Raw genomic sequence first — 17,108 nt, 5'->3', positions numbered from 1 at the left:
AAGGAGGATTCTAGGAAAGAAATAAACCATTCATGGTTAACCAAGAAGTTAGCGAATAGTCATTTGGTGATGCAGAGTAATATCAACAGCGTGAGTTCAATTACTGCAAAGGTTGAGGTTACCATGGAGGATAGCCCTTCATGACCTCTTCCCTTGCCTGTGGCATGGTGACTCTTAGGTTAAACTACCACCAATTGTCTCTCTTCAATGGGAGACATACCTACGGTCTGGTAAGACTATTGTGACTTTACCTTTAACTTTAGGGATAGTAATAAATTAAAATTAAAAACAACAAAAAAAAAGGCAAAGATTAATGAGGATCAGATTGGGAAAGTTTTAAAAGCCAACAAAAATGACCAAAAAAAAACAGGGGAAGAAAATAAAATCTGAGGGCAGACTAGCAAGTAACATATAACCATGCTGGAAGAGCTTCTTTAAAATGCATAAAGAGGAGGATAGAGGTAACCAAGAACACAGAACTCTTGGAGAACAAGGATAGGGAATAATAATGTGAAACTAGAAAACGGCAGGTAAGTTGAATAAATACTTAGAATCAGTCTTATATTGGAAGATGTTGTAGCAATCCAAAAATACCAAATAATCGAGATTAAAGTGAGTGAGAGAATAAACACAATGACAAAAACATATTAGGGAAACTAATGAGGCTAAAGATCAATATATTCCCTGGACCTGAAGGGAAGCATCCTTGGATTTTAAAGGTTGCGGCCATGGAAATGATTGCTGCACTGATAAGAATCTCCCAAAAACCCTTTAGATTTGGGATAAATTCCAGAAGATTAGGAAAAATGCCAATGTAACATCCATATTAAAAAAAAAAATAGGTAACTTGTAGGCCAGTTATTTTAACTTTTTTTTTGTTGGGACGAGGAGAGTAGTTCATAAAGAATGTAAAGCATAGCATTTAGAAACACATAATAAAATCAAACAGAGTCAACGTGGCTTCATGCCTGGAAAGTTCTTTAAGGAAATAAGAATCACAGAGTCATTATGGAACCAAAGGAGGTCATTCAGCCCATCATGGCTGCATCAGGTCTTAAAATAAGCATCATCACCTTGTGCCAATCTTCTGAATTTCCCATATCCTTGCATACTGTCTCTATTCGAACGATCATCCAATGCCCTCTTGAATACCTCAGTTGAACTGCCTCAACCACATTTCCAGGCAGTGCATTCCATACCCAAACTACTCACTGCAGGAAAATGTCTTTTTTTTCCCTCACATCACCCCTGTTACATTAGCACCTCATTTTAAAACTATACCCTTGATTTCTTTTCCTTTGTATAAGTGGGAACATTATCCCGAGGTACTCCATCCAGCCCACTCATGATTATGAAAGCTTCTGTCAAATCTCACTTCCAAGGGGAGCAGTCTGAACTTCCTTATATCCTGATAATTAAAGGTCCTCATTCCTGGAACCATTCTTGCAAATTGCTTCACACTCCGTCTAATATACCCCTTTTCTATCATGTGATGCCCATTACCATATACGATACTCCAGATGAGGTTTAACAAATATCTTATGCAAGTTCAACATCACATCCTTGCTCTTTTACCTGATTCTCTTATTAAGAAAGCTGAGAACACTGTATCTTTTATCAACTGCTCTCTCCACATGTCCTGCTATCTTCAGTCTTTTATACCCAGGTCCCTTTTCTCCTCCACCCCTTTTAGAATTTTATGTTGTCCTTCAATGTTCTTCTAACCAAAGTGCATCAGCTGACACTTCTCCGACTTGAAGCTCGCTTGTCACCTTTCCACTAACTCCACCAACTTGTCAATGTCCTTTTGGAGTTTGACACTGGACTGTCTTGTTCACATTTTGCTATTCTTTCAAGTTCTGTGTCATCTGCAAACTTTGAAACTGTCCCCTGCACATCAGGATCCAGATCATGAAGATATATCAGGAAAGCACCAGCTCCAATATCAATCCCTGATGAATTCCACTATGGACCTTCCTCCAGCCTGAAAAGCATCCATTGACTCTCTGTCTCCTATCACTTAGTCAACTTTGAATTCATGTTGTTACTGTCCCTTTAGCACTATGGCTTATTACATTTCTCATAATCTGTTGTATGGCACATTATTGAAAGCCATGTATATCATATCAACAGCATTACCCTCACTGAGCCCATTACCCCTTCAAAAACTCCAGAAAGTTTGTCAAATACGATTGCCCCTTTAGAAATCCTCTCTAATTTTTTTCCATCTTTTCTGTGCAACTACTCTTTCTATATCACATAATTATGTTTCAAAGCTTCCCCACCGCTGAAATTAAACTGACTGATCCATAATTGCTGGGTTTATCCTTACAATTTTCTTGAACAAAGTCATAATAATGGCAATTTTCCAGCCTCAGGCACCTGCTTAATAGCAAGGAAGGTCTGGAAGATTATGGCCTGTGCCTGTGTAATTTCTACCTTCATCATCCTTCAAAATCCTTGGACGTATCTCATCTGCTCCTGGTGCCTTATCATCTTTCAGCATTACATACAGTATAAATAAACAGACAACAGTCAATGTATTTGAACTTCCAAAAGCCATTTCATAAATGCTCCATAATAAGATGAAAGTCATGGTGTTGAGGGGAGCATATTATCACGGATAAAGCATTTTCCAATTAATGGAACACAGGGAGTTGAGAATAAAGAGTAATTTAAGATTGTCAACCTGTAACCAGCAAAGTGCTGCTATGCTGGAGAGAGTCAAATGATTTACAATATACATAAAAAGTAGAGTTGTTGCTGGTGTTGTAGAACAAAGAGACCTTGGAGGTCGAGTACATAATTCTTTGAAATTTACATCTCATGCAAACAGGGTGGTCAAGAAGGTGTTTAGATTGCCTTTATTGCTTAGATCACTGAGTATAGGATTTGGGAAATCATGTTAGGGTTGTGCAGGATGTTAGTGAGACCTCTTTTGGAGTACTATGTGCAATTCTGTTTGCTGTTTTATAGGAAGTATATCTTCAAGCTGGCGAGGGTTCAGAAAAGATTTACCAGGATGCTACAAAGAATGGAAGATTTGAGTTACAGGGAGAGGCTGGACATAGAAACATAGAAAAATACAGCGCAGTACAGGCCCTTCGGCCCTCGATGTTGCGCCGACCGAAGCCTACCTAACCTACACTTGCCCAATGACCTCCATATGCTTGTCCAATGCCCGCTTAAATGACCATAAAGAGGGAGAGTCCACCACTGCTACTGGCAGGGCATTCCATGAACTCACAACCCGCTGAGTAAAAAATCTACCGCTAACATCTGTCCTATACCTACCACCCCTTAATTTAAAGCTGTGTCCCCTGGTAACAGCTGACTTCATGAGCGGAAAAAGGTTCTCACTGTCAATCCTATCTAAACCCCTAATCACCTTGTACACCTCTATCAAATCTCCCCTAAACCTTCTTTTCTCCAATGAGAAAAGCCCCAAGTGCCTCAGCCTTTCCTCATACGATCTTCCTACCATGCCAGGCAACATCCTGGTAAACCTCCTCTGCACTCGTTCCAATGCCTCCACATCCTTCCTATAATATGGCGACCAAAACTGCACACAATACTCCAGATGAGGCCGCACCAGAGTCTTATACAACTGCAACATGACCTCAGGACTCCGGAACTCAATTCCTCTACCAATAAAGCCCAGTAGACCATATGCCTTCTTCACAGCACTATTTACCTGGGTGGCAACTTTCAAAGATCTGTGTACATGGACACCAAGATCCCTCTGCTCATCCACACTACCAAGTAGTCTACCATTAGCCCAGTAATCCATCTTCTTGTTACTCCTACCAAAGTGAATGACTTCACACTTAGCTACATTGAATTCCATTTGCCACCTTACTGCCCAGCTCTGCAACTTATCTATATCCCGCTGTAACCTGCCACATCCTTCTTCGCTGTCCACAACTCCACCGACTTTCGTATCATCCGCAAACTTGCTCACCCAGCCTTCAAGCCCCTCCTCCAGGTCATTTATAAAAATGACAAACAGCAATGGTCCCAAAATAGATCCTTGTGGAACACCGCTAGTAACTGCGCTCCAAGATGAACCTATACCATCAACTACTACCCTCTGTCTCCTTCCAGCCAGCCAATTCCTAATCCAAATCTCTAATGCACCCTCAATGCCATACCTCCGTAGTTTTTGCATTAGCCTGCCATGGGGTACCTTATCGAATGCCTTGCTAAAATCCATATACACCACATCTACTGCTTTACCCTCGTCCACTTCCTTGGTCACCTTCTCAAAGAATTCAATAACGTTTGTGAGGCACGACCTGCCCTTTACAAAACCATGCTGACTATCCTTGATCACATTATTCCTATCCAGATGTGCATAAATCCTATCCCTTACAATTCTCTCTAAGACTTTGCCCACAACAGAAGTGAGACTCACTGGCCTATAGTTACTCGGGCTATCCCTGCTCCCCTTCTTGAACAAGGGGACCACATTCACTATCCTCCAGTCTTCTGGCACTATTCCCGTAGACAGGCTGGGGCTCCTTTCACTGGAGAGTAAGAGGTTGAGGGGTGAAATTATAGAGGTTTATAAAATCATGAGGGGTATAGATAAGGTGAATGTCAGGTGTCTTTATCCTACCATGGAGGAGTTTCAAGACTTGGGAGCATATTTTTAAGGTGAGAGGAGAAAGATTTTAAAAGATTGTTTTACACAGAGAGTGGTTCACATGTGGAATGAGCTTCCTAAGGAAGTGATAGGCATGGATACAGTTACAACATTTAAAAAACTTTTGGATAAGCACATGGATAAGAAGCATTTGGAGGGATATGGGCTACGTGCAGGGAGGTAAGACGAGCTGAGTTTGGGATCGTGGTTGGTATAGACTAGTTGGACTGAAGCCTGTATTTCTGTTCTGTATGACTTTATGGCTCTAATGACTTGGATAACGGAAATGACTGTACTATTACCAAGCTTGCAGATAGCACAAATATAGGGAGGAATGTAATTAGTGAGAATAATACAGTCTGCTGAGGAAGAAAGACAGTTTAAATGACAGGGCAAAAACTTGGAAGGTGAAATATAATAGTAGGACAATGTGAGGTTATGCACTTTGCCAGAAAGAATAGAGCAGCTGAATATTACTTAAATGTGGAAGGACTGCGAAAAGCTGCAGCACAGAGAAATTTGGTGGGGTTCTAGTACATGAATCACAAAGAGAACACACAGGATTAGCAGGTCAGAGGGTAGGTAAATGTTTATTCAAAGGGAATGGTATATAAAAAGAAGGTCTTGCTCAAATTATACAGGGCATTAGTCAGACCCCAGCTGGAATACAATATACAGTTTCCATCTCCGTAACTAAGGAACTGTATACTGTCATTCCAAAGCAGGCTCACTAAACGGATCCCACATAAAGATGGATTTTCAGATGAGGAAAGGTTGGTTGGGTTGGCCTTGTGCTCAGTGGATCTCAGAAGAATGAGAGGAGGCCTTATTGAAATGTAAGATTCTTTGGAGGATTAACAGGGTTAGGAGTGGGGAGATTGTTTCCCTTGAGGGTGGGTCTAGGACTAGAGGGTATTATGTCAACCGGAGGGATCACAAAGAATAAGCTCAACGCAAGAAGGAACTTTTTTTCTCTGGTGGTAGTGAATCTGTGGAACTCTTTACAGCAGAGGGCCGCAGAGTCTGGGATGTTAAGGATATCTGAGGCTGAGATCAACAGATTTCTAACCATTAAGGGAAACAGTGGTTATGTGGATAAGGTAGGAAAATGAAGTTGAGGATTAACAAATCAGCCTTGAACTTATTGATGGTGGAGTGGACATTCTGGGTTGAATGGACTTCTCCTGCTCCTAGATCTTATGGTTTATGCTATTACATTTTATTCACCAGGTTAGGTTAGTGCCTGAACAATTTCAGTTAGAAATTGATCAATGAACTCCCATTGTTTGTACTGGGCATTCATTTGCTCCTCATCTGCATCTTCTTGCAAACTTTGCTGGTTTTTGTCATCCGAGTTATCTTCAGTGATGATAGAAAGAGGAAACATTTCTGCCAATGCTGTGTAGTCTCCAATTTCCATCCTGCTGACAGTGTTAAAGACTTCTCTTATGCTGGTGGAGGTAATTCAGTGGATTCTGACTGTTTTTTGCATTCCTCCACAAGTCTGGGAAGTCCAGTTGAATATTTTATCAATTGTCACTCGACCTTTTGCTCCTGAACCAATTCTTCTTTGACTGGTTCGTCTTTGGACAGGGTAAAAACAAGGACTGCAGAAGCTGGAAACCAGAGTCTAGATTAGAGTGGTGCTGGAAAAGCTCAGCAGGTCAGGCAGCACCCGAGGAGCAGGAAAATTGACGTTTCGGGCAAAAGCCCTTGCTCCTCAGATGCTGCCTGACCTGCTGTGCTTTTCTAGTCTCAATCTAATCTAGACCCTTGTCTTTGGACAGTCTTGCCATAACACTATCTCATTTGACCTGCTCACCATTCATTGTAACTTATTGAACTCCCTCTGCTACTTCAGGAAGTTTGAGGTCCAAGGATTGAGGACTTGCTTAACTGTCAGTTTTCTTGATTATGAATAATGTATACATTCCCTATGATCTTACCCCCTCGTGTTGTAAGGCTGCTTATAGCATATCTTTCATCTTAAGAGCTATTCCACTGGGACTGTGTAATTTTATCTCAATAGATTGTAACTTCTGTTTCTTCACCCATGCTAAATGACTAATCCAATGGTTAAACTCACCCGACATGAAGCTTAAAGTTAATGAGCTATCTGCTGACATAAACATCTCTCAAACTTGAGTTGGTTCAAGGTCACCAATTTGATTTTTTTTCTAATACCGGTGACTCTACCATAATAAAATTCTAGTATGAATAGCTAGTTGACTTGTGCTGCTCTGCACTGTGACTTACTTTTGACACATTTTCCAGAAGTGATGCATCATTTTGCAGATATTATATTCTTTGTTAATATCTGTGCACTGCTCATGCATGACATTTTCTTGTTCGACAGCACTGACAGAGATTCTTAATATCTGTTATTTGACTTACACTTTGTGCTAGTTTGTCACATTTGTCTTTAGGATTTTTATACCTTATTAGTTGATTTGATTCTGTTACTCCGTGATATGTTGTTCTTCTCACAGGGTTTCTATGAGAATTTTCCTACTTTTGGCTTCTAATACAACATGAATAAACTTACCCTAAAATGAAATCTTCTTTGGACTGCAATTCATCTCACAAAACTTGATAACTAATTCCAACAACAATTCTCTCTCTTATGAATACTGATTACAAAGCTCCGTTGTCACACCTTCATGTGGAATTGTACAGATCATTAATGAAATAATTTACTATTTGACCTGGATGCTTAACTCTTCCATTAAATCTTTGAAGAATTCCATTTGTTTGCAGCTTAAAGTAATTATTGAAAGCTTCAAAAACTCCATCAAAAACATAATCCTTTCCTTTATGTTTTGAATAGTCATAACCTCTTCAGTAGTAAGTCCTATTAAACCCAAAAGTGTACTTACATGTTCAGCTTCTAATTTATTCTCTAGCTTGGAGGCAACTCTATAACTTAAGAACTGTTTTCTCCAAGATGCCCAAGCCTGTGTTCAATTTTGATCAGTTTCTGAAGGTAAGTATTTCAGACAACATTATTTCTGCTCCCAATTCTTCCTCATGGCATTATTTGCCATTTTCTTGTCAGAGCTTTTGAATTTTGCAGTCTCTCAGTGCTGTTTTATTCTGTTTGCCAAGCAGACTTCTAAATCCGCGACATAGAATTGCTTGTTTAATTTCCTTGAACTAAAGGTTTAAATGCTGTAACATCACAGAATCCCTACAGTGTGGAAGAACCATCAAGTCCACACCAACCCCTCCAAAGAACATCTCACCCAGACCTAGCTCCCTACCCTTTTCCTTTAACCCATGGCTAACCCACTTAGCCTGCGTACCTCTCGACGATTTAGCATGGCCAATCCACCTAACATCATTGGACTGTGGGAGGAAACCGGAGCACCCCAGAAGAAACCCACGCAGAATCTGTAAACTCCACAAACAGTTACCTGAGGCTGGAATCGAACCCTGGTGTCTGGTGCTGTGAGGCAGCAGTGCTAACCACTGAGCCACCATGCCACTCTGTCAAAATGAGGCTAAACCACAGTAACTGCTTACTGAGGATTCCCTTGTGCTTTTGCAGTCAAAACCGAAGCTTCCTGCCATCTGCATATGAAAGAGAGTTTTTCTCCTTTTTTCACTGCCTATTAAAAAAAAACACCTTTCCCATAACTTTATTGGGGGCTGCAGCTTTAGTCATTTATTTCCTACTTAAACCACACTTTAAATAATGGAAATTCCACTATTATTGCTGCTTCAATTGTTTTTGTCTCATTCTCTTCTGTAAGACTGTCTATTTAAAACTTTGAAGTATCCCTTAAGTCACCTTAACTTTGGATTTAGGACATAACCAGGCCTGAAACCTCAGTTTAATTTAATTCGATGGTCCTTCATTCCTCATTGTAGCTGTGCCCCATGGTATCTCCTTGCCACAGTGGCAATGCTTGTTGTGAACTGTAATTGTTCCTTCTTTTTCCAACTTATGGCTTTCTTAGCCCATTCTGTGCCATGAAATTAATGACTTCCTTTTGCCCAACCAGGAGTTGTTTAAACTGAAAACAATAAATGCTGGAGATCACTGAGTCAGGCAGCATCCATGGAGAGCGAGCAAGCTAATGTTTCAAATCTAGGTGACTCTTTCCTCACAGAGATCTGATACCTGCTCACTTCCTAGCTGAACCTCTATCGAGACTGCTCCAACAGATTTCACCTCCCAACAGAATGAGTACTGCCAGTTGTGACTAGCTTCTAGCTCACACATACTGCTCACAAGGTCTGAAAAAAATGTTTGATCATTAAATGCTGTTTCTCCCTTGTTGATCTTTCCAATAGCTTGGCTGCAGACTGTTACATGGTTCAGCTGTTGCAGATGCCCATTGTTTGTCTGAGTATTCCTTAACCACATAAAGTTTTAAACACTGCAAGTGTTCAGTATCAAAGTCCATTGGCATTTTCATTCTTGATACCTTGTGGTATTTAATAATAATGGAGGAGAAAGTGAAGGCTGCAAATGCTGGAGATCAGAGTCGTAGATTGTGGTGCTGGAAAAGCACAGCCAGTCAGGCAGCATCCGAGGAGCAGGAGAGATGACGTTTCAAACATAAGCTCTTCCTCAGGAACCTAAATCAAATTCCAATCTGCCCTCCCAATCACCAAGTTGTGAGTTTTGAGCTACCAACTATTACCAGCATGTGATTGGTGTAATTTCATACCAGCAAGTGAGTCTCCATAAGAAGGGGGCTCCCAAACAAGATTAGTTTTTTACATGTTAGCAATCAGGTACAAATTACATTACAAATATAGACATTGTTACTTAGACAAGAAGAAACTCAGGATATATGTCTTTACTCCAACAGATGCATGCTGTTCTGCGTTATCCCTCTGAGCCACATGGGGACATCATCAACATGGAGCGAGCTTAACGTGGTCTCCAACTTTAATCCTTTCAGAATCATTACTTCATGAAGTCATTTCCTCAATGACAGTTCTACAATTTTAGTTATCAAGCAAAAAGCATATCACACAAGATACAAATGAAACAGCACGAGATAGATGTTGTAAATGTCATCACTCACCTCTTCAAGAACGTCAGCTAGCTTGCTGAGTATTTCCTCCGAAAGGTTCTGGAATGTTGGAACACTGTGGAATAGAAAAACACTTCATCAATAAGAGAAACTTTCATTTTCCAGAAGGAAGAATTACATATCAAACCTAATTATTACTCAGCATCAACAAAGTACTAATAGAAAGCATGAAGAAGTAGGTAGATTTACAAAATATGACATAGGTACATCAGTAGGTCACTCACTCCAACAGGTCTGCTCTGCTGCTCATGGCTGATCTGATAATCCTCAACTTCCCTTTCCTGCCTAATCTCCATAACCTTTGCTTCCCTCACGGATTAAAAATCTCTACCTCAACCTTAAATGTACTTAAATGACCCAGCTTCAACAGCTCATTGTGATAAATAATTCCACAGATTCACTGTTCATTTAAAGAAGAAATTCCTCCACATCTCTCTCTTAACTGGATGACCCTTTACTTTGCGACTATAGCCTTTGGTGCTGGGGCAAACAACTTCTTAGTATCTACACTGTCAGGCCCTCTAATAACGATATATATTTTAATAAAGTTATCTCTCATTCTTCAACACTCCAATAAGTACAAGCCCAAGCTACTTCAACCTTCCTCAGAAGAAAATCCTTCCATACCTGGGATCTGCCTCATGAATCTGCTCTGGACTCCCTTCAATGACAGTACATATTAGTTTCAAGAAGTTGTGGTTGAATTGGTGCCTTTTATAGTTTTAGCAAGACCTCCCTAATTTTATACTCCATTTCCTTTTGAAACACAGGCCAAAAATTTCCATTTGTCTCCCCTGATACCTGCTGAACTTGTGATCTATCTATAAAAGATCCCCAAATCCCTGTGCTGTAACCATTTGCAGTCTTTCCCCATTCAAATAACATTCAGTTCTCCTGCTCAAAGGCATAGTCTCACATTCTCCCACACTATCTTCCATCTGCCTAACTTTTGCCCGCTCACTCAACCTGTCTACATCCCACTGTGGACTCATTGTGTCATCCTCTCAATGTGACTGGTTACTTATTTGTGTATCATCTGCAAACTTGGTGATAAAACATTCACCTCCATCATACGAGTCATTAAGATATATTGCAAATAATTGTGGCCTCATCACTACAAGACAGCATTAGTTACAGATGGCCATCCTGAAAATGCACCCACCATCCTCATCCCAGCTCTCTGTCCTTTAGCTAGCCAATCCTCTGTCTATAATGTGCCACCTTCAACACTCTGGACTCTTTTCTTATCAAGTTACCTTATGTGTTGTAGCCTATTAAATAACTTTTTGAAATTCAACAACTTCATCTGCTGCTTCTATCCTACTTGCCACTTCTCCAAAAACCTTTTTCTTTCAGGCATGCATGATAAAGGGTGTCTCAGTGGTTAGCACTGTTGCCTCACAGCGCCAGGGACCCGAGTTCAATTCCACCCTCGGGCAACAGTCAGTGTGGAGTTTACACATTTTCCCAGTATCTGTATGGGCTTCCTCCGGGTGCTCCGGTTTCCTCCCACTGTCCAAAGGTGTGCAGGTCAAGTGGCTTAGCCATGCTAAATCGTCCACAGTGTCAAGGGATGTGCAGGCTAGGTGGATTACCAAGGGAAATGCAGGGGTAGGGTTATGTGGATAAGGGTAGGATGCTTTTCAGAGGGTTGGTGTGGACTCAATGGGCCTTCTTCCACACTGTAGGGATTCTATTTCATTAAGTATTTTTTGTGCACTGCTATTACATCCTTTATAATAGTTTAGTTCTTCCCGTGTGGCAGATGTTCAGTGAGCCAATCAATAGTTCCATTTGTTTTGTCTTGCTTCCTGTTTTGAATAAGGGTGCTACACTGACATTTTTCCAAACTTCTGTGACTAGTCCAGACACTAAGGACTCTTGCAAGATTGCTATCAGTATGTCCACTAATTCTGCAGCTAATTATTTTAAAATTCTAGGATGCAACACATTTGATCCAGGAGACTTAACAGCACTTAGCCAGATTAGTTTTCTTCACATGTTTTCTCTCTAGTGATGGTAATTACGTTTATTTCATCCTCCCTCTCCCCTTATTACTTAGCAATTTTGGAATTTAATTAATGTCCTCTACCATGAAAATAATGCAAAGTATTTAATGCAACTCATCTGTCATTTTGCTGTTCATCAGGTGATAAGATAGTATGAACATTGATTACTGAAATCTCCCTTTACAATTGGCACACTGGTGCAGTTTTCATAGTGGCCATAATCCCACTAAGGAGCTGCAAACTCATTTTGCTTCAAACCATAAACCATGCTTATGTTTTCTTCGGGACCGCTGTTGCAATTTTAAGGAACTCCGTGCATTCACTTTCCGTAGTGATTGGAACATGGGCTAGGCTGATCTCATTGACTATGAGATCCTTGATTGGGATTATTAACCTGGGCTAATCAGGGAGCCCTGGCTGACAGATATAAACAGGAGATTCTCCTCAGTCTGGGGACTGGCTCTGAGCTGGCTGGTCAGAGCCATGTACTGTGCACAAGTAAATAAAGGGTGACTTGGTGACGGGATACCAGCCTGTGTGCAATTATTTCATTTTCCATCATAAATTATTCTCAATATTTTTCTTTGTTTGGTTTTGTTTGTTTAGATTTCAATAAAACCATGTGAATTTTGAAGTTCAAATTCCATTTGCCTCACCCAAGAATTCCATCTTACTTAAGCTACATTTACTGGCACAGTTTACATACATTTTGGTATTGATGCAGTACTCAACATCAAGGCAAGACTATTACATACACACACTAAAGATGGGAGGCACGATGCGCTCTTTGAGTTTGCGCCAAGTGCAACTGGAGCCCGGGGTGAACAATTATCCTGGTGAAATTCATCCATGAATGCACATTCACATCACTTATGTAAGCAAACTTTAACATAAGGATTGTGGAGGAAGTAGCTAGAGCAATCTAGATAGAATTGTCAATTCCAGGGAAGAATATGGAGCACAAGATGATAAAGTGAGACATTTCGACAATGTAGTGATATCCAGATTGGAAAAGACAGAGTAAGCTCCCAATTTAGACAATTAATCACGTATGCATAAACATTCTAATGACACAATGAATTCATTAAATTTACCCAAGCTTTCAATAATAAACCACATGTTTATCAACATTTATGCACAATGTTAACCATAAGCCAACTCTCACTTTTAAATCCCATTCATAGTACAAAACAAACACTGATAGCATATGCTACCTCCCATTGTCATAAACTGGACTCCAAAACTATGAGCCGATGCCCAAATTTGCACTATAAATCTAAAGAGCATTCAGTCACAAGGTCACTCTGCTCTGTTTCATGAATTATTCGTCAACCAGTGTCAGTCGTTAATTTTTGACTGATCTTGAATGGAAATCTAGGCTAGCTGTTCATAATGTTTTTACATGGCTACTTTATGCCAGCTCTGTAGTCAAAATGAAATTAAGGATAGGACTCCCCCAGCCCTAAGTGGACAGTTGAGTGATTTATAACACCCACAATAAGGTTGTTGCTTTCCCATTTGATCTGTATCAATAGCAAATAGGCTGCTTACCCTGAGACTCAGCATGTCCCAGTTCACATGTCATACTGCGCCAAGCACTTGGAGGGTTGGTAGGAAGCCGAGTTGTGCCAGGAAGGCCAAAAATAGCTAAATACTAAAGCGGGTACTTAACATTTTTAAGCATAATGCTATATCTCAGTTTATCAACTGATATAGTGCAAACCAATTGCTTTATTCAGCCATCAGTATTGTTCAAAACAAATAGCAATGGAGCAAATACTTGCCTATACTGTTCCTGGTACAGAATTGAAATGGATATTACAATGGTCTGCAGTTTTAGCTCACAATATTTCATCCAAGAAGCACAAAGTAGGATTTTTAATCCAATGTCACTAAATCATTTTTAAAGAACAAACCTTAAATATAATAATAATCCACATTCATATTAAATTTTAGTTATGCACGATAAGAAGGAAAACAGTATTTAAATAAGATTTTAAGACAAAAGCTGTTACTTTATAGGATGGGCAAGTATAGATAATCACTTTACACCAATCCCCACAACCCACAACTCCACATTTTCCATGCATGACAACGTTCTGACCTCGACCCTGTTTAGAGATAACATTAAGCAGTTCAGCCAGTTGTGTGAATGAGAGCTGGAAATTACCAAACAAACAGACTACATGGAGGGGGCAGTTAGAGTTCAATGTGGTGAAATGGGACATCAGCCAGCTTGGATCCAAGAAAGACAACATTAGAATATTATCTGAATGGAGATAGATGATGACCTGCGAGGGAACAAATGGATGGAAGTGTTCACATACACAAATCATTAACTGCTGGAATGAAAAGCAATGACAACGCAATATAATCCACATAATAGAACCATAGACCTTTATTTGTTGTACTGTCTCTCATTGAAACATTCAAAATACTTAAAAAAGGGATAGACAGAAGTGAAATGTTTTCCCTGATACATAGAATTCGTAGTGTGGAAGCAAGCCATTCAGACTTTTGAGTCCATACTCACTCTCCAAAGAACATCTCACCCAGACTCACATCCTTCCCCCCCACAATCCCATAACCCTGCATTTTCCATGGCTAACCCACCCAGCCTGCACATCCCTGGACACAATGGGGCAATTTAGCCTGGTCAATCCACCTAATCTGCCCACTTTTGGACTGTGGAAGGTCACTGGAGCACCCAGAGGAAACCCACGCAGACACGGGGATAACTGCACACAGAGTCGCCTGAGGCTGGAACTGAACCGGACACTGTGCGGCAGCAGTGCTAATAACTGGGCCACCATATTACTGCTTGGCTGGGGAGTCTAGAAGCAAGAGACATTTTTAAAAATAAGGTGGGCACGGATAATTGAGTGTGAATATCATACTAATCAGTTCATAAGATGAAGAGAGAAGTATTATTTCAAACGGTTAAGAGTTTTTGGAATTTTGTGTCTCAGGGGGTTTGCGAAGCTCACATTTCATTAAAGTTTGAAGTAGAGATTGAAACATTTCTGATTGTCAATGACAAAAAAGCTGTGTGAGTAAAGGGCATTGAAGTGTTCAATCAACTATGATCACATTTAATGGGGGATCAGGCATGATGGGCCGAATGGACTAACTCTGTTCCTATTTTAGGGTCAATTAGAAATCAAAGGGGAGCATCGGACAGACCCAATCTGCAGCAGCAGTCAGCTTTGAACACTACCACAGAGAGGCTACTACAGGCAAGTGGAGTAAAAGAAAGCTGCTTGGTTGCTACTGTTGTAGCATGTATTTCAGTAGTTTGTATTAGCTGCCTTCGAAAAGGCTGAGGGAGAGACTCTTCACAAACCCGAACTTCATAAATATACTCAACGTGCAGCATGCTCAGTAAGGGGTGACATTAACTTAGACTGTAAAGCAGCCTTCTCTTTGAATTTTATTGATCATTCATCTTTTGAAGCAAAAGGTGAATTCAGTGGTGCGGAGAACATCCAGACGGACAGCAGGACATCTGAGGGCAGACTGCCAAATTTAACTTGTTTCTCGGAGTATAAAAGGTCGAGAGGTAATCTAATCAAGGTGTTTCGGTTGATGGTAGTATTTGACTGGGAAGATACAGAACCCAGAATAAATGGGCATTCCCTTCAGGGAATGGGTCTCCTCCATTGTTAAATTCAAATCAGCCAAATTGTTCAGGGTTGATGTTGAAAAGCACATTTCCACACAAACCTTTGGAGAGTCTGGAACAGATTTGCCCAAATTGTCGAGTTCACTTGGGCACTACACTGAATAAGCAAGAGAAACTCTGGTGGGATTTGTCCTGTGGAGTTGAGAGCCCCAAGGTCAGGTTCAATGTCAATCAGAAGTCTACACTATTGGGGGAAGTGGGTGGGGTGGTGCACAGTCACCAGAGATTTCTCCCCTGTTAGTCGGATAGCAGCCTGAGTGTGGGCTCTCAAATATTGGCTTTGAAAATGTCTCTTTGGGTATTTAAACAGGAAAGTGCCTCATGATTGAGGTCATCACTTTCCAAACTTTGCAAATGTTATTTAGAAAAAAATCCCCTTAGTAACTGACATCCCATTGCAATGGACAGGGAGAGTAGAGGCGAAACCCCATCGGGGGTAGAGTCAAGTTGTAGTTGCAGCCAGGCATGGGGGGGTGGTGGGGTCTTGAAACCTATCTGGAGATGGATTCCCCACCAGGACTACTGTGCAGGGATGAAATGTAGCCAAAAAACTCATGTCTGTTTTCATACACACCCTTAGCAAGTCCTGGGCCTCCTCTACTGCCAAATCCAAGCCACTAGAGAACTGGAGGAGGAACACCTTATCTTCTACCTCGGGACCATACAACTACATGGTGTCAGCATCGACTTCACTTGTTTCCAAATCCCCCTTTCCCCCACCTCATCCCAGATCTAACCCTCCAACTCGGCATCGCCCTCTTGAACCGTCCTCCCTGTCCATCTTCCTTCCCACCTATCTGCTCCACCCTCCCCAGTGACCTATCACCATCACCTCACTTGTATCAACTTATCGCCCTCCCAGCTATCTTCCCCCCACCCCAACCCCCAATTTATCCCTAGCTCCCCCACTACCACCTCCCCGCCAACAGCATCCCCGCCCCCCCCACCCCACCTCCACACATTCCTGATGAAGGACTTATGTCCGAAACATCAACTGTCCCCCTCCTCACAGCCTGACGTGCTGTGTTTTTCCCTCGCACAATCTCAGAAATGCCAAAAGATCCAGCTCCCCATCTTTGTGCATATGGGGGATTCTCACCATATTTCTGCTAAGGAGGCAATGAAGCAACAGTCTAACAATCAGCAACTTCAACATTTAGAATAATTAAAATCCTCAAATGTCTGGGACACTCAACCATTCTGAATTGCTTAAATGAACACTTCAAACATCGTCGCTTGCCCAGAACATGTGCCAGCAGTGCAGTGACATAACTCTCCTGACCTCAAAGAAAGTAATCCACAAAATTGGAACAATTTCTGTGCAATGGACTTTCCCTTTCACGAAGCAGTCTTGAAACTGGTTACAGAAGGGAGGAGTTTCCATCAACATGAAGCCTTCAAGCAGGCTAAGCAACCTTGAAGAATGCTTACAAGCAGAAAGCATGGGCTATTTTTCACTTTTCATCAATTTTACAGAGTGGCATAATCACAGGATTTGTATAGTACAGAAGGAGGTTCCCCAAGCCATCACACTTGCACCAGCTTTACTACCCAGTGCCAGTTCCCTTTGTCTCTGTACGCCATCACTCTTCCAAAAACTATCCAATGCCCTCATTAATGCCTCAAGCCTGTCCCCACCTCATTTCCAGGCAATGCATTTCATACCCTAACTACTCGCTGTGTGAAAAAGATTCTTCTCACATCATCTCATCCATAATCATTGC

General features: G+C 41.1%; 1 protein-coding gene across 1 annotated transcript in view; it reads right to left on the bottom strand.

The window, feature by feature from the left end:
• LOC140463619 (cGMP-dependent protein kinase 1-like) overlaps window positions 1-17,108 on the bottom strand; it is a 721,017-nt gene that overhangs the window by 256,910 nt on the left and 446,999 nt on the right. The window contains 1 exon segment of the mRNA XM_072557863.1: window positions 9,685-9,748. Coding sequence (XP_072413964.1) covers window positions 9,685-9,748 — 64 coding nt within the window.

Source organism: Chiloscyllium punctatum, chromosome 38 (genome assembly GCF_047496795.1).
Source record: "Chiloscyllium punctatum isolate Juve2018m chromosome 38, sChiPun1.3, whole genome shotgun sequence".
NCBI lineage: Eukaryota > Metazoa > Chordata > Chondrichthyes > Orectolobiformes > Hemiscylliidae > Chiloscyllium > Chiloscyllium punctatum.
Note: the sequence above shows the minus strand (reverse complement) of the source record. Positions and strands in the feature narration are given on the sequence as shown.